This window comes from Pinus tabuliformis, chromosome X (assembly GCF_031772625.1).
Source record: "Pinus tabuliformis cultivar Carrire ecotype Pingquan chromosome X, CPIR1, whole genome shotgun sequence".
NCBI lineage: Eukaryota > Viridiplantae > Streptophyta > Pinopsida > Pinales > Pinaceae > Pinus > Pinus tabuliformis.
The window spans coordinates 804,678,858-804,705,363 of record NC_142308.1 but is presented as its reverse complement, the minus strand read 5'-3'; the positions used below and the strand labels follow the sequence as shown (position 1 = coordinate 804,705,363).

The 26,506-nt window shown below is 39.9% G+C and overlaps 2 protein-coding genes across 4 annotated transcripts in view; both read right to left on the bottom strand.

Moving 5' to 3' along the window:
- The window catches only part of LOC149142237 (uncharacterized), a 229,431-nt gene that overhangs the window by 128,610 nt on the left and 74,315 nt on the right, over positions 1–26,506 (bottom strand). The gene's annotated exons all lie outside the window — the stretch shown is intronic.
- LOC149142238 (uncharacterized) lies at positions 1,978–4,646 on the bottom strand. The gene is made up of 2 exons (XM_089446730.1): positions 2,763–4,646; positions 1,978–2,638 (listed from the first exon to the last, which is right to left on the bottom strand). Exons 1-2 carry the CDS (start codon positions 4,337–4,339, stop codon positions 2,158–2,160), a joined length of 2,058 nt encoding a protein of 685 aa, XP_089302856.1. The 5' UTR covers positions 4,340–4,646; the 3' UTR covers positions 1,978–2,157.

Genomic DNA, 26,506 nt, shown 5'->3' with positions numbered 1-26,506 from the left:
TGGTGTCCATCTCGACAATGGAAGACAAAGGCTACAAGGTGGCTTTCAGCGATGGCAAGGTACGTGCATGGAAAAACAATATTAAAGATGCCTTCACTGTTGGGTTTCGAGTTGATTCATTATATCAGGTCGGAGGAAGTCCGCTAGGTGTCATGTCTTGTGACACATCTCTTCAGTCCGAACTATGGCATCGAAGGTTTGCTCACCTTCATTATAAAGCTCTACCTGATGTAAGAAAGATGGTGACCAGGATGCCTGAGTTCATATTAGAGCATGGTGTATGTCCCGAGGGCCGAATGTGCTGAAGGAAAGCTAAAAAGGAGGCCATTCCCCTCAAGCCAAAGCAAGACCTCCGATATATTGCAGTTAGTTCACTCAGACATATCTGGTATGATGCCTGTGAACTCCTTGGGAGGATATTTATATTACCTCAATTTTACAGATGATTATTCTCGCAAGACTTGGATATATTTCTTGAAAAAGAAGGATGAAGTGTTCTCTTGGTTTTGACACTTCAAAGCCTTGATCAAGAATCAAACCGAAAAGAAGATCAAGATCTTAAGGACTGATAATGGGACTGAATATGAATCTAATGAGTTTCATGATTTTTGTAAAGAGGCTGGCATTAAGAGGGAGACTACTACACCATACACTCCTGAACAGAATGGTGTGGTAGAAAGGAAGAACCGTACGATTGTGGAAGCGGTCCGTGCTATGCTCCATGACCAAAGACTTCCGAAGTTTCTATGGGCCCAAGCTACAAACACCGCTGTATATGTACAAAACCGATGCCCCCATCAAGCATTGGGCTCCAAAACTCCTAAAGAAATGTTCACCAGTAAGAAACCTGATGTATCTCATTTTAGAACTTTTGGAAGCCTTGTATATTTTCATGTGCCAAAAGAGAAAAGGAATAAATTGGGTGCATCCGGAAAGAAAGGAATCTTCATGGGCTATTGTGAAAATACTAAGGCTATAGAATCTATGTAGCCGATCAAAGGGAAGTTGTGATTAGTCATGATGTCACCTTTGACGAAGATATGGTTCTCAGCAAGGTGAACAATCTTCCTACTGTGAGGAGCTCTCAAGAAGCTGACACCAACGAATCGAAAGAAAAAGATGATGAATCAATGCCTGGTGTGGAAGAACCCATGGATCCTATTGATCCTCCTCCACCTGAGCCTTCCTCTTCCAAGAAGAGGCCTTCATGACTTAGGGGGACACTTGATGATGTTGAAGGACATGTTGCACCCCGAGGAACCTTTCGTGAAAGTAAGAAACCAAACAGGTATCAGGGATACCTGACCATCATGAGCACGATCATTCAAAATGAGCCTTCATCATTCTCAGATGTCGTCAAGCATCAAGTATGGAAGGATGCTATGACCGAAGAATATGAGTCTATTATGAAGAATGATGTCTGGGAAGTGGTTCCCAGACCCCTGGACAAGACAATTGTCACTTCTAAATGGCTTTACAAGATAAAGCATGCAGCTGATGGAAGTACGGAAAAGTATAAGGCTCGTTTTGTCACTCGTGGCTTCTCCCAGAAGGAAGGTATAGACTATGACGAGATATTTGCACCTGTTGCCAGATATAACCTTAGTCACCAGGTTCGAATTCGAGTTCGAGTTCGAGGACCTTGAAATTCGAATAAAGTTCGGCAACTCAAATTTTGTCGATAAAATTCGACATAAAATTCGACATATAGAAATTCGAAAAAAAAAATGTATATTAAAGATAGAGGGCAGATTTATACAATTATAAAGACTATCTTATTGTTAGAAATTATATTAATAATGGAGTCAAAGCATAATTCGATGAAAAGCTTGAAATGTATAGGAAAAATCAGCAAGTTATAACTTATGTAGCACATGAAAATTTCTAATGAGTCAACCATATTGACAAAGAAATAATGAAAATTTCTAAAAGATACCATTTGATCACCAACCAAAATATGATGTACCATGTAACCATCAAAGCGAATAGAACAGTACTGAGTAAACAGTCATCAAATAAGAGTGAACAGCTTCCACATTAGATAAAAAGAGAGTTTAAACTTTAAACTTTAAAGTAGCAGCTAGCTTGGCAGTTTTAGGCTCTAGCAAATTGTTCATGCAAAAACTAAACTAGAACTCTAAAACAGGAACACAAGTTTTATTCTTGACGTTCCTGTTGCCCACTTGTTATATCAAAAAGTTCTATGTCATCAAGAGCAGTATGAGATATGGATCCGCTAGATGCTTCAGCACCAGATTCATCAGCGAATTCCCTGTCACTATCAATGTACAAATCAGCATCACCCATTGTTGCATTTGGAACAGGATCGATCCACGGAGTAGAAGAATTGGATGACTCTTTAGCCACATTCTTCAATGCCAACTGCAAATTACTACGAACATAAACAAGATCTTCTAATTTTTGAGATGACAGTCTATTTCTTTTTTTGGAATGAATGTGGTCAAAGGAACTCCAATTCCTTTCACATGCTGATGCACTTGCTCCTTGGCTTAAGATACGCATTGCAAAATTTTGCAATTCTGGTGCCCCTGAACCATACCATTCCCACCATAGTGTTGGATCACTTTTGCTCCTATCATACTTTGCTGATACTGTTCCAAATAATCCTTCTTCTAACCTGTATGCATTCAAGTTGAGAGTCTCAATCAGTTCATATACAACAAGATTCATATAATTGCAAGACATTAACAACAAGATTCATATAATTGCATGCAAAGGAATATAATTCAATAGACATTTACCTGTATGCTCTCAACTGACTTCTGATCAAACCTGCAATCTCTAGATCTGGATTTAGCTTCTCAATAGATTGGATAAGTCCATTCATGATTTCTTCGTCCCTATGTCTTGGCAACCCAAACAATCTAGGGTCCAAATAGCATGCTGCTGCGTGTAATGGACTATGCATCATCTTCCATCTATTATCAATTAAATCCCATATCTCCTTGTAATCAGCTTCCACATTATCAAAAGCAGTTGCAATGGCCTCTTTGCAACGATCAAGGCTTTCATAAACAAAACCCATACAAGGTTTGTCACCATCAACCATGCGGAGCACATTAACAATTGGGCCACAAATTTTTAAAACCTTGTTTGCATTTTCCCAAAAGCCATTACTGAGCACTATTTGTTCAACATTTTTCCCCTTAGTTTCTTTTGAGAGAGTAGATCTCTCCCACTCAGTGCTGCAAAAAACAGCTCTTAGGCTCGCTTTTTCCTCAACAACTCTTTTCAGAGTAATATAAAAAGTGGCAAACCTTGTATCACAAGGCCTCAACAACTCTTTTGATGCATTCTTCCTGTATATGCTCAAAGTGAGACGATGGTTGATGATGAAGTTTGAAATTGATTTGGCTCTTCGGATTGTTTCATTGACCCAAGGAAATTTGGCTAAGTCATGCAACATTAAATCCAAGCAATGAGCTGCACAAGGGGTCCAATAAATCTGCCCATATTTTTCCATAATCAGCTTCCCTGCACCAACACAATTTGATGCATTATCTGTAACAACATGGACAACATTTTCCACCCCAACTTCTTGAATCGCTTCATCCAAAATTCCAAAAATGAATTCTGATGTCTTCACTTGATCCATTGCATTCACTGCCTTCAAGAAAACTACCCCTTGAGGACAATAAACAAGCACATTGATCAATGGGCGATGACACAAATCTGACCAACCATCACTCAAAATTGTGCATCCTGTAAGCTTCCAGGACTCTCTAATATCAGCCAACTTTTCTGTCACTCTGTCTTTCGCTCTCTTTAGCAAAGTTGTCCTTAAAGCTTCAGATCCAGGAGGAACATAGCCCTTCCCAAAATCAATGGCCTTTTTAATTACATTTGTAAAAAATGGACTCCTCGCCACATTAAAGGGAATTGCACATGCATAAAAATACTCAGCAACAGCGTCATCAACTTCCTGTTTCTCAACAGGTTTCCAGAATTGATTTAATGTTTTCGGCACACCTGTTTTTGCTTGAGGAGCTGTAGAACTAGATCCACCAATGTTTGAAACTGAATTAATGGTGGAGGAAGACATGGCAATCTCCCTCTCAATTCGCTGCCTCTTATTCACCATTTTCTGCCTTTGCATCTGTGAACTGGAATGGTCTTTATCCACTTTGGCTTTTTGTTCATCAGTGATCTTACTGCAGGCTTCAACACCACCTCCACTTCCATTGGTAATACCGAGAAGGTGATCCACTGCTCTAGTCAAAGTGCCCTTGAAATTATGTCCACACAGCTGACATGAAAGATTAGAACCATCTTTTTGGATAAAAGTCCAAGCTACAGCAGTTGACTTTGGGGGTGCCATTGGAATTTAGAAGTCTGTTCAATGTCTGAAATGCCTGCAATTCGTGTTGAAATTACATTTTCGTTAGTCATCTTCAACACAGTCAAATCAGGCTTCAGCCTTCAACACAGTGAGAAGTTAGAACATAATTACAGTGGCTGATATCATTATAATTTATTACAGAACAGTGGCTTGACATAAAATTACAGAGGTTTGATCTTGTTATGACTGTTGAAATAACAATGAAAGACACTACCTTTCTGTTCAGCTTGTTTCTGGCTTACCTTTCAGGCTTTCTGTATAGTAAATTAGTAATAGAATACATTGCAATTCCATTATGATTGGTCTAATACCAACGAAAGAGACTATCTTTCTGTTCAACTTGTTTCAAATGGTTTTACATGGTATATTATCTTTCAATGTTTGATCAAACAAAGAATGTCTAAGGGTTCCCCGTGGATAAAATCTGAGTGTAATCTGGAATGCCCAGTGATAAATTGATAATGTCTATTGAGTGAATAGAATGAGCCTGATTTAATACTGTTCTAGTGGGTGTATGATATGGGATGCTAGTTTCCAGCTACTTCCACGTTTAATCTGCTGAATATTTTTCCAGATAAATGTTACTTCAATTACTAGCACATTCAACCCTTTTCCTCGGTGAACCTTACCTCAAGTTCTCAAAACTGAATTATAAAGTTTTCTGGGCTCAAAAGTTATTAAATTTATCAGTCTTCTTTTCCCTCCGCGTAGATGAACTTGAATGCTGTGATATGAATTACAGATCATAAAATTCCACACGAATAGGGTCTACAAGTTAAAATTTTAAGTGCAAAGATTTGTTTTGATTCAATATGAGCAAATACTTATGGAAAACAAAGAAACTGAGCAAAAATCATCTCTTGCATACACCCGTGTATCTATTTTATTAAGGTAAAACTTTAAAAGCATGAGCTTGAATAATAATGTTCTAATGGGTATATCTATTTCTTCAAAGCTCCCGAATGATGCTGTTCCAGTGGGTAATGGGTATACCGTATATCTATTTCATCAAAGCTATTTAGGATGCTGTTCCAGTGGGTATATCCGTATAAACTTCTATGAGATTGACTCATTTCAGCGTATGACTCGTCAATATCTGCAAACCTTTAAGAGTGTAATAAGGTTCGTGCTTCACTGTGTATACTCTATATAGCAAGACGACAATACATTTGCATCTTTGTTTTTTCCTCGGAAGGGTGCATTTGATAAATCTCGATAAAAAACAAACTCGTAGCAAGAGCCTCGATCCTCATATTGAAACAAACTCATACTAAGAGCCTTGATCATTTATAATGGGTAGCTAATATATGTATTTCATGAAAAACTTACAAGTTACAGCGTGTGCGGGCCTGCGGCGGCAATGAAACCCTAGCCCGAGCCCGTCAAGGTGTCGACGCGTCGTGTTACAGACTTACAGTGTAGTCTCTGTCTCTGTCGTGCGGCGGCAATGAAAACAACAATAAAACCTAATCTAAAGCCTAAAACAGCAAGTTACCAACACGCATACCCGAAAAACGAATTTGAACGCATTAAAACGAATTTAATCGATTTTAATGTCGAATTTATTCGACAAAAATTCGAATACGCTATTAAATTCGAATACGCCATTAAATACGCCGAACTGAAACGAATAAATTCGAATGACCATTAAATACGCCGAATTTCGAATTTTTTCGATTAAATACGCCGAATGCGGTGACTAAGGATATAACACCATCCGCTTGATCATAGCCCTTGCGGCTTCACAAGGATGGAAACTACATCAGATGGATGTTAAGACCGCATTCTTGCATGGTTTAATCAAAGAAGAGGTCTACGTGGAACAACCCGAAGGATTTGAGATTTATGATCGAAAATCTCATGTGTGTAGGTTGAAGAAGACCTTCTATGGGCTGAAGCAAGCACCCCGAGCATGGTATGAGAGGATCGATAGCTACTTGATGAAGCTGGGATTCACTAGGAGTGAAGCCAATCCCCACCTTTACTTCAAGGTTGAAGATGAGAAACCTCTCATACTAGTGTTGTATGTTGATGACCTCTTTCTAACAGGTGCAGGCCCTCTCATTCACAAATGTAAGAGGGAGTTGGCTTCTGAATTTGAAATGAAGGACCTAGGATTGATGCACTATTTCCTAGGACTCGAAGTTTGGTAGAAGCCGGGGGAAATTTTTCTATCTCAGGGAAAATATGTGGTGAAGATATTGGAAAGATTCGATATGGTGGACTGCAAGCCCGTAACTACCCCGATGGAGCTTGACTTCAAAAAGTTAAGCGGTAGTGTTGCTGGACCTGTTTTACGAAATGCCATCGAGTATCGTCAACTCGTCGGAGCATTAATGTTCTTAGTGAACTCGTGTCCAAACATATGCTTTGCAGTCAACACGTTGAGTCAACATATGGTTGAACCTCACCACATACATTAGATTGGTGCCAAGAATCTGTTGAGATATCTCCGTGGCACAATTACTTATGGGTTAAGATACACTGCCGGAGATGTGAGACTACTTGGATATACTGATGTTGATTGGGCAGGCAGTGTGGTGGACCGTAAGAGCACTTCTGGGTGCTGTTTCACCTTGGGATCTGCTTCAATATCCTGGATGAGTAGGAAGCAGAAGTTTGTGGCTTTGAGTACCGCCGAGGCAGAGTATATTGCCGCTAGCATGGCCTCCTGTGAGGCAGTCTGGTTGCGAAAGCTCTTCAGTGAGCTATTTGGATTTACATTGGATACCACCGTGATTCTATGTGACAACCATACCGGGATCTATTTATCAGAAAATCTCGTATTTCATGATCGCTCCATGCATATCGATATCAGGTACCACTATATTCGAGATATGGTGCAGCGAGGACCAAGAAGGCTCCAATATATCGGTATACATGAACAGGTCGTCGACATTCTGACAAAGCCCCTAGGAAAGGTCAAATTCCTAACTTTCTGAGAACGACTTGGTGTTGTTCAGAGACCCTCCAATGAGGGTCAAGTATGATGTACTAAGCTCAGGGAGCTCCAGGGGGCGCAGGGTACTTCTTGTAGCGACACATGACCACAGGGTGACTCACCATCCGCTGTTGGTGCACTTGGTACAGGGTAAAAGGTTCAACCTTCCCCTATGACACCCCGTGGCGACTATGGAACAAGATGATTAGTTCTCCTGTGGGCCTGGATGATGTGTTCTCCATGGCGATTGTGGACAGGATGATTCTCTCTCCTGTGGACAGGATGATTCACTCTCCTGTGGACAAGATGATTTGCTCTCTTGTGGACAAGATGATTCACTCTCTTGTGGGATAGGATGATTCGCTCTCCTGTGGACAAGATGATTCACTCTCTTGTGGACAAGATGATTCACTCTCTTGTGGGACAGGATGATTTTCTCTCTTGTGGATAGGATGATTCGCTCTCCTATGGACAAGATGATTCGCTCTCTTGTGGACAGGATGATTCGCTCTCCTGTGGACAGGATGATTCGCTCTCCTGTGGACAAGATGATTCGCTCTCTTGTGGGACAGGATGATTCGCTCTCCTATGGACAGGATGATTATTTCTCCTGTCGAGGCATTCTACCCATGCAGTCTGGGACTCATGGGAAGTACCTCTCATCTGATCAATGAGCAAGGAAATGAGGATAGGGACCATAGTAGTACCCTGGACGCATCGTTGTATCTACCGTACTCCCTATGCTAGGATGACCTTCATTGATCTGGGATCAATGAGACTGGTCTGGGACCAGTGAGAGTGGTACACACTCTGAGACTGACTTCGGGTCAGTGGAGGATGGTATGATACATCCTCGATAATTTCTTCTTCATAATTCGAGCAAAGCAAAGTAGAGTAGAACCAAGCAGAGCAGAGAAAGAAGTGTCAAGCCATACAGGACAGTGCATTTGATGGATGGACAGCAGTGACAGTTCGATAGATTGCAGATGAAGTTCTCCCTAGTTGAGAGGGAGTGTTAAAATTGGCAACTAGGGCCAAACTTCATGTGGGTCACCTTATTCATGGATGATAATATTTTTACTAGATTCCTCTCGTCGAGAGGTGTAGGATTGATCTAAAGATCATCCGATTCCGATAAGTATTTATGGAGATTTGAATTTATTTTGATTATGGACTAATTATCAAGGTCGGCCAGCAACTTATGTAGGCTCAGAAGCCCCACAGTCACATCTATTCAACCCCAACATTTTGCATATAAATACAAGGAGTATTCTCCTCATTTGCATACTTCACACTCATCACATCTCTCTCTCTCCTGCGCAGAAAAGAGTCTCTTCTCTCTCCTGCGCAGAAAGGACTCTTCTCTCACACGTGTGGAAGGAAGGACGCAGAATTTAGGGCTGCAACTGCAGATCAGAAGTTTGACCAGCATTGACCATCATTCTCTCTCTGGACTGCGCAGTAGGTGAACCTGACACTCTTTGGAAGGCCGCATTTTTTGGTGAAGGAATGAAGGCAATCCAACGGTCAGTTTGCAAGATATTGACTGCCCTAGTTTAGGGTTGATCTAGGGTTTGCTGCTGCTGATGTAAATCAGATTTTTGTACTTTTTCTCTCTGCTGAATTATTGAAGATAAAAGAAGATTTGATCAAAGGGTTTCCCCATATTGGGGTTTGTCCCTGGCTAATCGCCACATCTTGTGTTTCTTGTCTTGGCTTGTTTTCTGTCGATCGTTTAATGTTCTATTTGCACTTTACTTAATGTAATGTGATTGCTAATCTCTGAATAATAAGAAGAAAAATAAGTAAACTGCTCTAAGCATAGAACATACCATAGATTAACAACCAAACTTCACAAAAAATTTTATTGTGGAATGTGATGCTTCAAGAAATGGAATTGGTGTTGTTTTAATCCAAGAAGGAAGACCCATTGCTTTTAAAAGTCGTCCAATCAAAGGAAAGTATTTTGTTATATAAAAATTTAGTATTTGTAAACGAATTAGTTAATTACGGCACAGGGCATGATCAAAGATCATGCCCATTCACCAAGAGGCACATAGGGTTGTATTTAAGCCAAGGCCTGTCATCCTTTATATCATCCATTCATATTCATTATTAATAAATACATATTTTTATGTCAATTGTTGGTTTGGCTACGTCATCTGGTATCAAATCAAGTTCAATTCTTCGGCAAGGTGCTACACAGAAGTATCAATCCACTCAATCCAACCGCATTTGAAGCCCCTCTGTTCCTCCATGCCATTCTGTCTGTGTCCACCCTCCACACCACACCACTGTCTGCGTCCACCACACCATGTTGTATACACCTACCTTCTGCTACCCCCGCGTCCACGATCACTGCACTCACTGCATGCAGCCCCTGTCCGCACCCTACAGCCCCTGTCCGCACCCTGCAGCCCTGTTCGTAGCCTTGTCTGTTGCCCACACCTGCCACGTTCGTCTTATTCCCTGTCGTCCGCATTAGTCCAAATCCCCGGTCGCCAACCAACGTGGTCATTGACCTGTCCGTCCACCACCATTCAAAACCTCCGTCATTCAAAACCTCCGTGGGTATATAAAATTTAATTAATTACTATATAGTGTATAACTAAAAAAAACATTATGTTATAAAATAATTCAATATATAATTAAATTAATTAACTGATTAAAAAAAATAAGTTCAAATTAAGGAAGAAACTTTCAAGCAGTAGACAAACATTAACCCCCAGAAACCCGTTCAATGTCATCAAGGACAATGACCGATTTCAGCAAAATATTGATTGATCTTGAGAATAGGATTACTATCCATTCCAATGATTTTAACCAAAAATTAGTCGATCTCGAGAGTAAGGTTACCGGACATTCCGACGATATCAAGAAGCTTCAGGATACGAAAAATCGAATAGAACAACAGCTCGGGCAGAACCATATCAAATCTGAAATGAATCATAATCAGACAATGACAATGCTGACCGTTATGTGTGACAGGATGAAGATTACACCGAACAACTATTCCAGGATGATGGAGGTAATCAACAGCACAATTCGTCAGATTCAACAAATTCAACAGATTCTCATGAAAAAACTGAGTCTCCAAAAAAATCATCCACGCACCGTCAAGAAAATAGTAACGCCACTTTTTCAAATAAGCAGCTCTAGAATTCATTCAACAATCTCTCTTTTCGCTCCACTGTTAGTGACATATTAACAAAGAGCAAAAATCGAGTTACCCAAGTTCGACAGTAACAAAAAACGCAGCGTTGCGTGGTTGAATAAAGCAGAAGAATATTTCGAGATTTATGATATTGACAATGATGACGAAAAGATTAAGCACGCTTCCATGAAAATGGAAGGCAAAGCATATAATTGGTATATGTGGTGGAAGAAGACAACACTCGCTATCAGTTGGAGAAAATTTAAGGATGCCTTTTTTAAAAGATTCCAAGGTGTCAAGGAAGAAGAGTTCTTTTCAACACTCATTAGATTGCAACAAAAAGGAGATGTGGATGAATACACTCGAGAAAGGGAGACCTTAGCAACACGAGCGTCGAGGTTATCAGAATCTCGTCTAATTCAATCATACATCTTCAGACTTAAAACTCATCTACAAGTAGAACTTGAGCTTCATGACATTACATCGATAGAAGTAGCAAAACAAAAAGCAAAAGCTGCTGAAAGGAAATTTGAAAAATACTATGGTCAAAACCAGAAAAAAGTATATTCGAGATGAAGAATTCCCTAGTCTATGAATACGGATAATACAAGATAAGTTCCATCACATCTTCGTGAAGGCGAAAAATGTAATGTGTAAATGCAAAGGATGAAAGAAGGCAAGTGCAAACGTTGTGGCGAAAAGTGGGACCCTAAACATAGGTGTGCTAAAGGAAAAGAGACAAAGAACCTATATAACTGTGAAGCAACTAATGATTCAAACAGTGATGAATTAGAGATAGAAGGAATAGAAGATGCCCCAGAATTCTGTCCAGAATTAGATGACAGAAGTATTCCGCAAGTGTCACTATCAGCTATGACAGGTATATCAGAACCCCAGACTTTAAAATTAAAAAGACATATAACGAAGAACAACGTAGTGGTTCTTATTGACTCTAGTAGCACCCACAATTTTTTAGATTCAACCATGGCAAAGAGACTCAAAATTTTCACATTTCCCATGCCCAACATGAAGGTGATGGTAGTCGATGGTGAGAAGATTGAAAAGGTAGGGAAATGCCATAAGGTCAAATTGCAGATTCAAGAATTTAAATTAGAATCCCCATTCTACACTGTACCATTAGGAGGAGTAGATGTGGTCTTTGGTATCCAATGGCTACGAACCCTAGGCACTTACTCTGCCAACCATCAAGAGCAGTTCATAAGCTTTAACTGGGAAGGGTAGAGGTACAAGTTCTATGGATTCCAAGCACTAGAAAATCAAATCGTGTCATCATCCCAGATGATGAAAATGATTCGAAAAGGAGCACCAGCTTATGTACTAGAATGTCACCAATTAGAAATTTTATCTGCAAAAGTGATCAGCGAAGAGTCACTAGAAGTACAATAGCTAATTCAGAAGCATGAAAAAGTATTCCAAGACCTGCCCATGAAAATGCCTCATAACAGGGAAATCGAGCATACAATAGAAGTCAAAGCAGGATCAAAACCCGTCAACATCAAGCCATATCGATAACCACATCACCAAAAGACTAAAACTGAGAGATTAATCCAAGACCTTTTAAAATGTGGGATCATCTCGAAAAGTAAGAGTTCGTATGCTACTCCAGTGGTATTGGTAAGGAAGAAGGATGGATCATTCAGGCTATCCATTAATTATAGAGGATTAAACAAAATAATGATTATAAACAAATTCCCAATTCCCTTTATCGACGAAATGTTGGATGAACTACATGACGCAAAATACTTCTCAAAATTGGACTTAAGGTCAGGCTATTACCAAATCAGAATCAGGTTGGAAGACATACCAAAAACTGTGTTCCGAACACACGAAGGTCACTACGAATTTAAAGTAATGCCCTTTGGGTTAACCAATGCACCATCAACATTCCAAGCCACTATGAACAAGTTATCCCGTCCATATCTTAGGAAGTTTGTATTAGTATTCTTTGATGATATTTTAATTTACAATAAAACTTGGAAGGAGCACCTACAACATCTGTATAAAGTTCTGACACTACTGAAAGAGCATCAGTTCTACGTCAAGAAATCCAAATGCACCTTTGGGAAGGAAGAAGTAGAATATCTCGGACGCAATATCCCATGAAGGAGTAGAAGTGGACCCTAATAATATCAAGGCTATAAAGGAATGGACCAAACCAGTTAATATATCCAAGCTAAGAGGGTTTTTAGGATTGACTCGATATTACCAAAGATTTATTAAAAACTATGCACATATATCTGCACCTCTAACAAACCTTTTAAAGAAGAATTCATTTCAATGGAATGCAGAAGCATGAAAGTGTTTTGAAGAATTGAAGGAAGTTATGTGTAATGCCCTGGTATTGGCAACACCAGATTTCTCTAAGCCATTTATCATCGAGTGTGATGCTTTTGGGTTCGGTATAGGTGAAGTGCTAATGCAAGAAGGGCATCCAATAGCTTTTGAAAGTAGGAAGCTCAATAAACGAGAACTCCTTAAGTCTGCATACAACAAGGAAATTCTAGCTATTATGCACACACTGGCCAAGTGGAGACAATATCTTTTGGGAAGTAAGTTCTCCATTCGAACAGACCATCATAGTCTCCAACACCTCCATCAACAAAAAACACTTTCTGAAGAACAACAAAAATGGATTGAAAAAATTACCGCCTTTGACATGGAGATACTACATAGAAAGGGAAAAGACAATGTAGTAGCAGATGCCCTGTCTAGGAAGGACGAAGAACCAACATTGCTTACAGTCTCGTTGTTGTTCCTAAATGGCTTAATGAGATTTGAAGTGAGTATGCCAAGGATCCAGAAATAACTGCGTTAATCAATAAACTTCCAGACAACTCAAAATTTGGGTTCAGTGGTTGCATCTCGCTGAATGGTGGTATAATTCTACTTATCATACGTCAACAAAAATGACTCTATTCCAAGCTTTGTATGGGTATGAACCTCCGAAATGGAAGGATCTAGCTACTATCCAAACAAATCTACCAACAGTTAAAAACCAACTAGAAGAAACCCAAAAAATCGTTCAAACTCTGAAAGAAAATTTAAATAATGCAAGAAACCATATGAAGCAACAAGATGACCGAAATAGAACCGAGAGAGAATTTGAAGTTGGAGAATGGGTATTTCTCAAGCTCCAGCCATACAAACAATTGTCTTTGAAACAAAAAGGAAAAAGTAAATTGGCACCAAAGTTCTATGAACCATACCAAATCAACAAAAAGGTCAGCCAAGTTGCATATAGTTTAAGCCTTCCAGATAAGTGTCATGCTCACAACTTCTTCCATGTATCCTGCCTTAAAAGGGCACTTGGTGACCATCAATCAACACAAACAATGCTTCCATCCTTAGATGATGAAGGAAGGGTCATTTTAGAGCCAGAAGGTATCATATCCACCAGGGAAAAGAAGCTCTGATCACGAGTAATCAAAGAGTACTTGATCAAGTGGAAGGACTTATCAGAAGAAGAAGCTTGCTAGGAAACTGAAGTGTTTTGTCAACAACATCCGTCGTTACGTATGCTTTGAGGACAAAGCATCTTTTTGGGAGGAAGGCAATGTTATATAAAACTTTAGTATTTGTAAACGAATTAGTTAATTAGGGCACAGGGCATGATCAGCGATCATGCCCATTCACCAAGAGGCACGTAGGGTTGTATTTAAGCCTGAGCCTCTCAACCTGTAAATCATCCATTCATATTCATTATTAATAAATACATCTTTTTATGACAATTGTTGGTTTTGTCTGCGTCATATTTACACAAACCTATTTATGAGAAGGAAATGCTGGCAATACTACATGCACTAAAGCAATGGCGACCTTACCTAATGGGAAGACACTTCAAGGTAAAAAATATCATGATAGTCTTAAATACTTTTTGGAACAAAGATTATCTTCAGAAGAGCAACAAAAATGGGTGACAAAGATGTTGGGTTATGACTTTGAAATCATCTACAAAAAAGGGAAGCAAAATGTTGTTGCAGATGCACTCTCAAGAAAGGATGAGGATGTGGAAGCATTGCTTTGTGCCATTTCTATTATCCAACTTGAGTGGATAACCGAAGCAAGGGATGAATGGAAGAATGATGAAGAGGTGTGGTCACTCATTCAAAAGTTGCAGTAAGATCCTAGTACATCTGATACATTTAGCTGGAAAAATGATTCATTATGGTACAAAGATCGCTTATATCTTTGTAAGAATTCCCAACTCAAACAAAAGATTCTTTTGGAATTGCACACCTCTCCCTTAGGAGGGCACTCAGGTTTTTAAAAACTTACCATAGGGTCAAGAAGGAATTTTTTTGGGATGGTCTTAAATATGATATTCAGAATTTTGTCGCAGAATGTTTGGTTTGCCAACAAAATAAAGTTGAGACAATTAACACCACGAGTCTGTTACAACCTTTATCCATTCCAAATCAGCGTTGGGAGGAGGTCTCAATGGATTTTATCACAGGTTTACCCAAGTCTGAAGGAAAAAATGTCATCATGGTGGTAGTTGATAGACTTACCAAGTATGCACACTTTTGTGCATTATCTCATCCTTTTAAAGCCAGTACAGTTGCTACTGCATTTATGGAAACAATTCAAAAGCTTCATGGAAATCCAAAGATTATAGTAAGTGACAGAGATCACATTTTAATTGGAAATTTTTAGATGGAATTGTTTTCTTGTCTTGGTACTCAATCAGCTCATAGCTCATATTATCATCCTCAATCTGATTGGAAAACTGAGATAGTGAACAAATGTTTGGAAGGATATCTTCGTTGCTTTGTATCTGATAAACAAACACAATGGGTCAAGTGGTTACCTCTAGCTGAATGGTGGTATAACACTTCCTTCCATACTGCAGCAAAAATGATCCCATTTATGGCACTTTATGGATATCATCCACCATCCATCACATCATTTTTAAGAGAAAATTCTAAGGTTCAAGCAGTGGAAGATCATATCAAGCATCAACAACAAGTTCTCCAACTCTTAAAGGATAACCTCGATCTGGCACAAAATCGAATGAAACAACAGGTAGATTAGCATCACAGTGAAAGAAGTTTTGATGTAGGTGACTGAGTATTTTTACGGCTACAACCATACAAACAAATATCTCTCAAGCAAGCTAAGAAGGATAATAAATCATCACCCAAGTACTACGGTCTTTACAAGGTGTTTCAAAAGATTGGTACTATGGCATACAAATTGGAGCTTCCTGCATCTTCCCGAGTACACCCAGTTTTCCATGTTTCATGCTTAAAGAAGGTTATCTGTGACAAGCTTCTAGTTCAAAAAGTTTTGCCAGAACTTGACGAAGAAGGAAAAATCATATTTGAGCCTGAAGCAGTAACGGAAACAAGAACTCAACAGCTACGAAATCAATCAATTTCAGACTATCTCATTAAGTGGAATAACATACTCGCTGAAGATTCCACATGGGAGGATGAGAATTTTATACAAAAGCATCTAGAACTACTGAAGCATTGAGGACAACACTTTTTTGAAGGAGAGGGGCATGTTAGGCTCCTATAATACAGTGTATCCACCTTATTGTTATTGTTGTGCCCATGTAGCCCCCATATTGTTATTGTTGTGCCCCATAGAAGCCCAATATTGTTATTGTTGTGCCCTTACATTATTATTGCTATGTAGGCTCTGATTATATTGTGACCCCTTAGACTCCTATATATACAAAGGAGGTCTTGTCATTTGTATCATCTAAGAATTGTTCATTTATGTAATGTAAAGGAGGTTTCCCCCTCGAAGAGGATAATTTTTAAGTCATTGATCTATCTTTTTGTGAGCTGGCTGCATAACAAGGAAGCTGAAAATTGATGTCCTAGGTATCGATTCCCAACAATTACCCACTTCAAAGGAAAATGGAATTTGATGGAGAGTTATTAAGAATTCCTCCACTAGGAACATTCATGACATGCTATACATTGAGTAACATATGCAATTCTCAACTAGCTAGCTTTACAAAATTGATTTTCAACAAATTAGGGCATAAACTAGCATAATCTAGAAGCAACAATTCCATACATTAGACAATTTCAAAAAGAAAATCTTCAACAGTAGGCACTTACAAGATAGTATTTAGTATATCCATCTATTCACTAAATAAATAGCTCCAAAGACAATCCAAAATAGCTTCCAAACACTGAAATACATCAAGAATGCTCCAGTAGCCTAAAAGAGACAAATCTGAATTCTTCTAAGACTGAATTTTCCAAGTGATGATGATGATAAGTTGAAATGATCTCTCTCCAATTTACATATGTCCAATGATCTCTAATTTAGCCTATAAGACCCACAAGTTATAAAATAATGGGCAAATACTAAGTGAGGTTACAACCCAATCTCATAGCCAATGTAAAAACATCACAATTAACCCACAAAGAGGCGGAAATTTTGACGTCATGCATGCGTAGGACCTTCTAGGGCATGCATTGGGCAGCTCTTGTGCCAAGTTGAGTGTAGAGGGATCCAAAAATTAGGATCTAGGAGTTGGCCCCTAAATCTCCATGCAAATCATCCTGTGGACCCCATTTTTGTGTTTGGGGCACAAAATGGGTCTCATGGGTCTCCTAGTGATAGAATAGCCTGATTCTGCTCCAACGTTGAGGGCTCAGAGGATGGTGCTAGCCCTCCCATGTCTTAAGGGGTGAGACAAACCTCATCTGGGCCTTGGACTAAACCATGTTTACACTACTACGTCGGCTGGGGCATGTTGGTCCAAGTGCATCATCTCATGAATAATGTGGGGTAAAGTGCAGACTGTTGGGGATCTTGTAGGTGCCCATGAAATGGAATGGTTCTTTGCAAGTGATAAGAGTCCCATGGCTCTCAATGCTTCACCTGTAGGTTGTCATAATGCTCCTCTAGTGGACTTGGGCCCCAGTTAAGTTGCCCAACCCATGATGAAAACCCCCGCCAATCACACACAATGTCCAGTCTTTCATCTTCACCATCAGGTACAATAATTATTAGTGCGTCTAAGTAAACCAAGCTTGTTAATCAAGGGCAAATTGACACTTCATACGAGGCTTCCCTTCCAAACTTGGGGTGTTGATCATGTAATAGTGTTACCTCTCTAGGTAGGAATGGCTAATAGACGACCCTATTAGGTGTTCCCAGCCCTTAAGGGGAAATACAAGTCCCTAGTACATCCTTCAATCAGTGGGTCACATATCAATAATGATGGAACAGAGGGGGGTATGGGGTCTCAAGGCCATATGTCATGGTCAAAGGAGTAGCAATGATGAGGAAGTCCACATTTTGGGCATACAAAGGTGAGGAAGGAGCAATCGTGGATGCATGAGTTTCCCCAGCCTTTGTTTCTCCACCCCTCTTATCGCCTTTTGCCTTTTCTTGATTTTTCTTTGTATTATTGCTCGAAGCTCTAGGAAATGAGAGCATGTTGTGAATTACGTGTAGCAGTGATTACCCCCTTAAAGGTGGCCATGGGTTGGGACGTGCAAGAGTTCCTTTTATGATGTAATGGGGCAACATTGGCCCTAGGAACTAGGTGATGGCTATAATGATAATGGGTAGAGCTCATGCTTGGACTTTGCCCACATGCTAATTTTAATGTCCTAGCCTTATTTTGCATTTTATGATTTTCTTTTCTTTTGTTTATTGCTTGTGGCCATGATATGTTTTCCAGGCCCGACCCAAATATGTGGACAAGGGGAGGGGGTGTGCTAGAACCCACTGGACACATGGTCATGTGGACCCAGAGAGGAAACATGGAGTATAGGGCTTGTAATGGACAAAGGGAAGTGATAAATATGGAACGGGAAAACGAGACCATGCCATCTCATTCGGGGTTTCCCAAGTAGCGGCCTTCTATCATGTCCCTTCCTAAATTAATTTGGAACAAGACTAATTATTGCATTTTGGGGCCAATTTTGGAGATAGTGGGGCCCATTTGATTTTTATTAGGAGATTAGACTTAGGAGAAGTTATTTTGTTGTGGTTAAATTACACATGGGGGCCACCCACACTAGGGAAATACGCACTCCCTAGTTCGGTTTGCATGGAGGTGGTTAAGTTTTGCATGGAGGTGGTTAAGTGAGGGCCCACGATGGAGGTAAAATTAGAGGGAAAAGTGCTCCACGAAATCTATATAAGGAAGGAAACTCTCCTCATTTCATTTATCTTTTGGCATATCGATTTCTCTTTGGTTGCTTGAGTTGCTTAGCCAAGTCACTTGCTGTTCAACACAAGTTCTTCAAGCGACGAGCTCACCCTTTCTTCGGGCGACTTCGAGTGCCACCCTAGGAAGGATTTTCTTCATTCTTCTGGAGGATGGATTTCGTTGTGATTTCCCACAGTTGCATTCATCTTCTAGTGGTGCGTATTACTGGAGGACGCAGTGAAGAGGAGGCTGAGTTTGCTTGTGGTGGCTTGCCGTGGAGTTCTGTTAGGAGATTTTCTAGAGAGGAAGCCTAAGAGATTTGTTGTCATCTTGGAGAGTTTGGGAGTTGGAGGAGAGTGCTTCTTTGCAGTGTGATTTTTGCACTTCCTGGGCCAGCACAAAGGTAGCGCTTGGTGCACACATGGAAGGTAGAGTATCAGTATTTGAGGTTGAACTTTGCTGGGGAAGTTACGGGAAGCATTTGTGGAGGAGATTGCTTCATTTTCAGAGCTTGGGAGGAGGATTTCATTGGTGTCCCTTGCAGGCCGTATTCTTGAGCAGCTTGGAGGGCGTGGGGCATATTGGAGGTTGATTTTGGAAGGTCAAAATCCGGCCAAACCATTTCTAGGTTTTGTGGGAGGAGTTCGTGGTTAAAATTTCAGAATTTTCCGGGTGATATTCGGGTATGAAATCCTCATTCTTATAACAGGATGAATTGTTAGTTAGTTGGGGAATTTGCACCATTTTGTGGGTTTGACTTTGGCTTTGAGATAGGTCAAACTCTTTCTAGGTTTTTCTGGGTTTTGCCTATAGAGCCTAGATATAAATTTGCAAAATTTTATGAGCACCAAAGGTGGGGTTTTTAGCCATCTCTTTGCAGCAAACAACGCAAAATTGTTGGGGACTGCGCAATGCAACAGTTGGTCAGCTGATTGTAGATCCAGGTTGTCATTGCTTCACCTGAGATTTTCTCCGCTTGCCTTAGAGGCAAGCTCAGGTGCATTTCTTCCATATTTTGTACTCTTGCACCAGTTTATAATAAAATGGCTCAGCTGCTTCCATATTTCTGATTGTTCTGGGTGTTTATTAAATTGTTTAAAAAAAAATTGTGGTGTAAATTTGCTATTTGTTTGCATATCATTATTTTTCTTCATTTGGGACATTACAGTGGTATCAGAGCGTGATCTTGCCCAGTTGTGGGTAACTAGTAAGATCATGGAAGATTCAGATATGTAGGAATAGTAACGGGTGAAACCATAGACAAACCCATGGCTCAAGAGAAATTTAGTGTGCAAAAATTCTCCGGTGGAATCCACTGGCACAATGAGAGGTTGGCCCAGTTGAGGAGGGTGGTAGACCAAACCCATCCTCATTCTTACAACAGAGACACTAGAGGTACACAGACCGTGGGGGTGCAGCCATCTACACCATGCGGGGTAAATCAATAGACTCAAGACACTAAATCTCCTCGAAAGGAGCAGACAGGACGGGAACAGTTAAAGGGTGAGACTAGGAGGCACTTTTGTTGGTGGAGACCTGGCTTTAGATATGAGGGGCTTGAGGTGGAAATTAAGCATGAGGCAGTGGACACGCGGGAGTGTGAGGAGCACATTGGTATAACTAGTGTGGCACAGGAGTCACCATTGTTGGAGGGCTCTTTGATAGCACTAGTTGACACCTTGGGGAAGAGATTAAAGCATACACCCATAGGGCCATCCATTGACGAGGCGCCAAGAGACACAGACATGTCTACCGTTGAGGAGGTGACATCCGTTGTTGAGGTATCCATTGATGAGGTATCGATGGTCATGACCGAGTTTTTGATTAGCAAGCTTACTTACTCAATTACATTAATGATTAATTGTACTGGAAGGTGAGGAGACATATTCGATCTTATACGGGATTGCAGGTGAGTCTTCGTCTTGAACTTGGTCTCCCTATATGGGGTCCAAGCTCTCCAGAGGGTCTTAATGGCACTTGTAGGGTGAGCATTGAGAACCATGTGCCTCCACCATCGCAGAGCATCCATTACTATACCATGAGTTTCTTGAGCACCACACATTGCTTGTTCGTGCCCCAGTCATACAAAGATGATGATGCACTTGGACCACGTTGCCCAACTGGCCACACATTTGCACCCAACACTTGGCAGTTGCTCCAGGGCCCAGATGAGGTTTTGTCTCATCCAAAGAGACACGATAGGGCATGTATCATCTTCTAGCCATCACGGATGGAGCATCGACTTGTTATTGAGACACTGGAGACCCATGAGACAATTGATTGTGCCCCACAGCCACTTGGGAGCACCACATGATGTTTTGCTTGGAAATCAAGGGCTCACCCCCTTGATCATCATTTATGGAGCCCTCCTCTCAGCATGGCACTTAGATGACTCATCTTGGCCTTCCAACGGCCCTTCTTACTCCATTTTTCACTATTTTGGCCCTCTTGGGATGGCTTATCATTCACTTTAGTAGCTATTTGGTGGGCTTGTCACCAAAGATAAGTTGTTCTCACATTAAAATATTATTAGGGGCTTAAAGGCTAAATTAGGAAAATTCAAACTTAAGTAGCCTCATATAAATAGAAGAGGCCTCATTTGTATTGGACATCATCACTTGGATTTCAATTTTTCCTGTAAAATAATTCAGACCTGCAATTGTTGGACAAAATTGGATGTTTGGATGTATTTTGATGTATGGAAAATTTCGTTATCTTGTCTTGGAGCTTCTCTTTGCAATGTTGATGGATGGATATATTCTCATTGTCTTGTAAGTGCCTTTTGATGCTATATTTTACATTGTGAAATGTCTAATGTATGGAATATCATGTCATGATCTTGAATGTGCCCTAATTTAATTTGAATTTATGAGAAAACTGAGATTATTGGATGTATTGCATGCATTACTCATAGATAATGATGAATGAATGTTCCTAGAGGCAACCTTGAAACTCCATCAATCATTATCAATGAAGTATAAATATCTATAGTAGTTGTGTAGTTGCCTCCTTTGGGGCTAGAGACGCTGCATAGGTCTCCTTGATAGAGTTAAATTCTTAAATCAAAGTAATTCTTGACTCCATTTCTCCCAATTGATAGGCATTGGGTCTAGGATCCTTGGTGATCATATCCTCATTGAAAAATCATTTACGCTCACCTTATCTCCTCCTTATTCTTTGTCCCTTCAAAGGATAGGTAGCCTCTCTAGGGCTCGGTGCGAAATCCATTTCGAGTGAGCTCTTACAAAAAAAATTGGAAAAGCTTCTGCGTTGTTGTTTCCTCTAGCTCTCCTCCAAATTTGAGGCAATTCTCACGATTGAATCTCAAGATAATTGATGCCCTAGCCATCGTACCAAGTGGGAACCCTTGAAGCTGCTTTTGACTTGGGGATTCCTTGAAGGTTTGTAATTTAGTAGCATATCATTCGAAACCTTTTCTCTTGACTGTATTGACCTTGGATGAACTCCTATCCCGTCAAATACCTTAACCCTAGGTCTAGTATAGTCTTTCTCTCAAGTAGGTTTTTGTGGAAAGCCATCGTAGCTTCTCCCAAAGCTCACACCTCAATTGAGCCTTTCCATTGAATGAGCCATCCTTGCCTCACTTTGAACCCTAGTATAGACATATTGATCACAAGTGAGGGATATTGGGACTCCTCCCATTGGTAAAAGTCTGAGAAGAGAAAGGGGCATAAGTTGTGGTGGCAGTGGGCCTTTGTCCAAAATTGTTGTTGTGCCCTATAGCTTTAGCCTACTAACTAGGCCTGCTAGTTTGTGCAGCAACAGACACGAAACACCAACTCAACTAGTCAACCCAACTCCAACAATGACTTCCAATAAAGAGTAGCTTAACTCTCATGATAATGACAAGAGTTAATTTTGAAGGTTATGACACAAGCTATAATAAGTTGTAAGTGATTAACAACCTCAAGTGATCTATCTCCTATTGGAGCACATGACCCAACCTCCATAATCAACATGACTTTCTTTTCAATTTGGATCAAATACCTAGAGTGAAGATTTACTCCTAACACGTGCCTTTTCACTATTTTATGCAAACAACAACTTCAACCACTTTATCACCCTCCCACTTCATCATGTTAAAATCGTTACCCAAAGTTCAATTAGCAATAGGAAAAGAGACCATCTGATTCCACAACATGACTCTATACTAAGAAAAATTGATCCATTAAATAGAAAAAAATTCCTAAAAGCTCTACCCATAAGTTAAAATGTATCCCACACAAATCAATATGATGGATGTCTCTTGGTCAATCAAGCATGTCTATACCAAAGACGCCACCGCAAGAAAAAATATTCTTCCTTAGTGGTGACTCATGGCCCTATTACGGCTCAAACTAGCAGGGGACCTAAAGGGCATATGCTATACCAAGGGCAACAAATGGAGACTTAGCCCACTGTCATCTTAGCTAAGGCTCCCTTCTATTTACGAACTTTCACCGATGGGAGGAGACCCAATATATTATGGAGTCACCGATGAAGGATAAGTCAATGAATGGATGTGGAGTGACCCAAATAATCCCCTTCCTATAAGAGTTTGAAATATGGAGCTTGCTTTCTTTCTAAGCACGATATAATGTCTTCTAGGAAAAGGAAGAAAGGATTTGAGGGTTAGGTTTATGGGATATGACTTGTGAAGGAGTTTTCCAATCCCTAAAATCCTTGTTGAAATTGGTATCTCGGATGGTTCTTGAAGAGTTGTCTTTTCAAAGAAACGGGACCACATGGGACCAAGTGGACCCAGTCTAGGGTAGGAGGAAAGAGTATGGCCACCAATGATGTTCCTATCCTAGACAAGGTGGGGGGAAAGGATCAAAGAAAGAATTTTCACTTGAAGGTGTTGAATTGATACTATGAGGCACTAGCCTTGGGGATACTAGGGCAAAGTTTGATCTCAGAGCTAGGGCTTGGCTTTTCTCACAACTCCATCTCGCAATGGCTTCAAAATTGGAGGCCTTGAGGACACACCAGCGCAACAGAGGCTAAGAGATCGAACTTTTTGGAGGGATAGTTTTCCAGGAAAATGATGCCCTAGGTGACCCAACTTGGCTAGACCTAGGAAAAGGTGAAAAAGGTATGATTTTAGGTGACCACCTCTTGGTAGATCAGTGCCTTAGTCTTGGGAGAATGGAGTCTATGATAAATATGAGTGAGGATCTTTGGTTCTTGGTCAAGGAGGCCTCAAGACCACTTCGCTAGCCTTCTAGGTCAAAGAGAAGCAAATCTTGCAACTTTTATACTTCGATGTGAAAAAGGTGATGGCTTATCAAGATAAATTCGTTGATAGAATTACCCCTAGGAGATTTCATTCACATTACACAACTCATACATTGAGAGATGCTATATAGAGACAAAATTCCATAATTTAAGCAGTAAATGCATGTAGCAATTAGCCCTAAAAATAGTGAAAATCCCAGTACAATGTATATGACAAAGTAAAACAAGAATAAAATTAAAGCATGTACTTACATGTAATAGAATATATCCAACCATCCACAATTTGACAAGAGAGAAGCTCCAAGATAAGATAGACTAAATCCACACATCAAAATTCATCCATAAAGCTCCAATTCATCCGCTAAGAAAAAGTGCGAAATTCTAAAGAGAGAGAAGAGATTCAATCCAAAGTGATGATGAGATAATGAACTCATCTCACTTGTATTTATACACTAATGAGGAGTTCAAATTAGCCTCCTTGGCTTACATAAGCCCCAAAAATAAAATAATGTTCTAATAATCTAACTTTTGATGACAAGCCCACAAAACTGGCTCATAAATGAAAGAATAATACTCTCAAGAGGTCAAATAATAATCTATGTATGTCGTAGGGTCCTCTAAGAGGCCTAATGAGGTCCATGGGTACCATAATGAAGAGTAGGACCCTCAAAAGTGATGGACAAGGGGTTGGCCCCTTGTTCTCCCAAAAATAAACCTGTGGTGCTCCCAATGTGTGTGGGGGCACATAATTAACCTCATGGGTCTCCAAAATGAGTCGAAGATGCATGTAGATCACCTGCAAGGGTTTTGATGATGATGTAGGGGATGCCACATCATCCTACATGTCCTAGATCAGCTACCAAGTGCATGATACATCGATGGGGCCGGCAGGGCAAAAATGAACTAGGTGTATCTTACTCATCCAATGGGAGTATCTCGAGCATCTCTGACCATCCTCGGGGATCCATGGAATGTTGTCTACTGTTGTGGAGGTCCATGGCTCTCAACTCACACCCTACATTTGTCAATGTAGCCCTATGGAGGATTAGGGCCCTGTATAGGGAGACCAAACCCAAGATGGAGACCATATGCAATCCTACATAAGATCCAATGTGTCCCCTAGCCTTCAAGTACAACAAGTTATTAGATAAATCGAGAAAATGAGCTTACCAATCGTGGACCACAGGTGGGGACTTCATAATGGCATGCCCTTCCATAATGTGCTTCGCTATGTGCCAATGTCTCCTAAACTCCAAATAGGGTTAACCAAGAATCCTATTAGGTGGTTTCTACTTCTAAAGGGGATAATATATTCAAGGTACATCCTTGGAAAGGTGGTGGCATGTGACAAATAGGTGAATGAAGTGGGGAATGAGAAGGGGTAGCCCTGGGCCACATGCTAAGGTACAAGGGTAGCTCATAAAAGGGAAGCCCACACTTGGGTTTAAATGTATAGGAGGGAGCAATGTTACTTGGGAGCGGGAGCGGAAGCGATATTTTCAGAAGCTCCCGGTTTGGGAGCGAATCCCGGAGCGTTTTTTATATAATATATATATTTTTTATATTTTGATACATATATGTCAACAAAAACATGTAGAATAATGAATTAGATATAAAAAACAAAAAAACATAGATTGAACCATATAACAACAATCATCTAGAAGTTATAATCTTCATCAACCACGTCCACAAGTTAGTAACATAGTAACATACAACATATTGAGTCTCATGATTCATCAATCTTAAAGTTTCAAGCTTTCAAAATTCAATATATAACATTTATCATCATTGATCACCAAAGTTGTACTTGTAAGCTAAGTGTAACCATTACAACAAATAATATCTAACATGAAATGAAATGTTATAAAATGAAATGAAATGAAACAACTTTCATGAAGCATCATATTCATAATTCATTACTAATGAGTTATAATTGCCAATTTCAAACTTAAATTGTCATATATTGTTTAAAAAAATATCATAATAAATATGAAAGAGTCAATAGTTATAAAAGCTACTAGAAACTAGAAAAGGGAAGTAAATCTATTATCTATTTCTTATGCTTGGGCCTCTTGCCACCACGAGAAATGTCTAATTTTTTAGTCTTGTTGGAAAAGCAGGATCTTTGTCAATAATATCACCCTCTAAGCATTAATATCCATAGGTATCTTTGCCATTACCTCTGTATCTGTATAGGGATATTTGTCATTAATATCACCCTCTAAGCATTAACATAAGATAGAAAAAGCATAGCATGTCAAGTCAAGATTTTGTTTGAGTGATGCGTACATTTTTAGAAGGGTCATGATAGAGGAGTTCGACAACCAATGTCACTAACATCAAGGTACATAGAGGGATTGGTGCTCTTGATTAAATACGAGTTCCATACCCTAATACATGACAAAATTCAATGGAAACATTGAATCCCCCAATCCTGAAATCCTGAAAAACTGATAAGTCTGCTGGATTTTGAATGAAATCTAAAATTCTACTTTCTCCATATGAAATCCAATGAGGCCGAAACCACTCTCAAACATCCTGAGTCATTTCATGGTAATGTTAAAAATTTAAGTAAAAGGATGAAAATGAAGATTAAGGAAAATGTCAATTTTACTTTAAGAATTTAACATTACCATGAATAGCATATCAATACTAGGCCCTAGA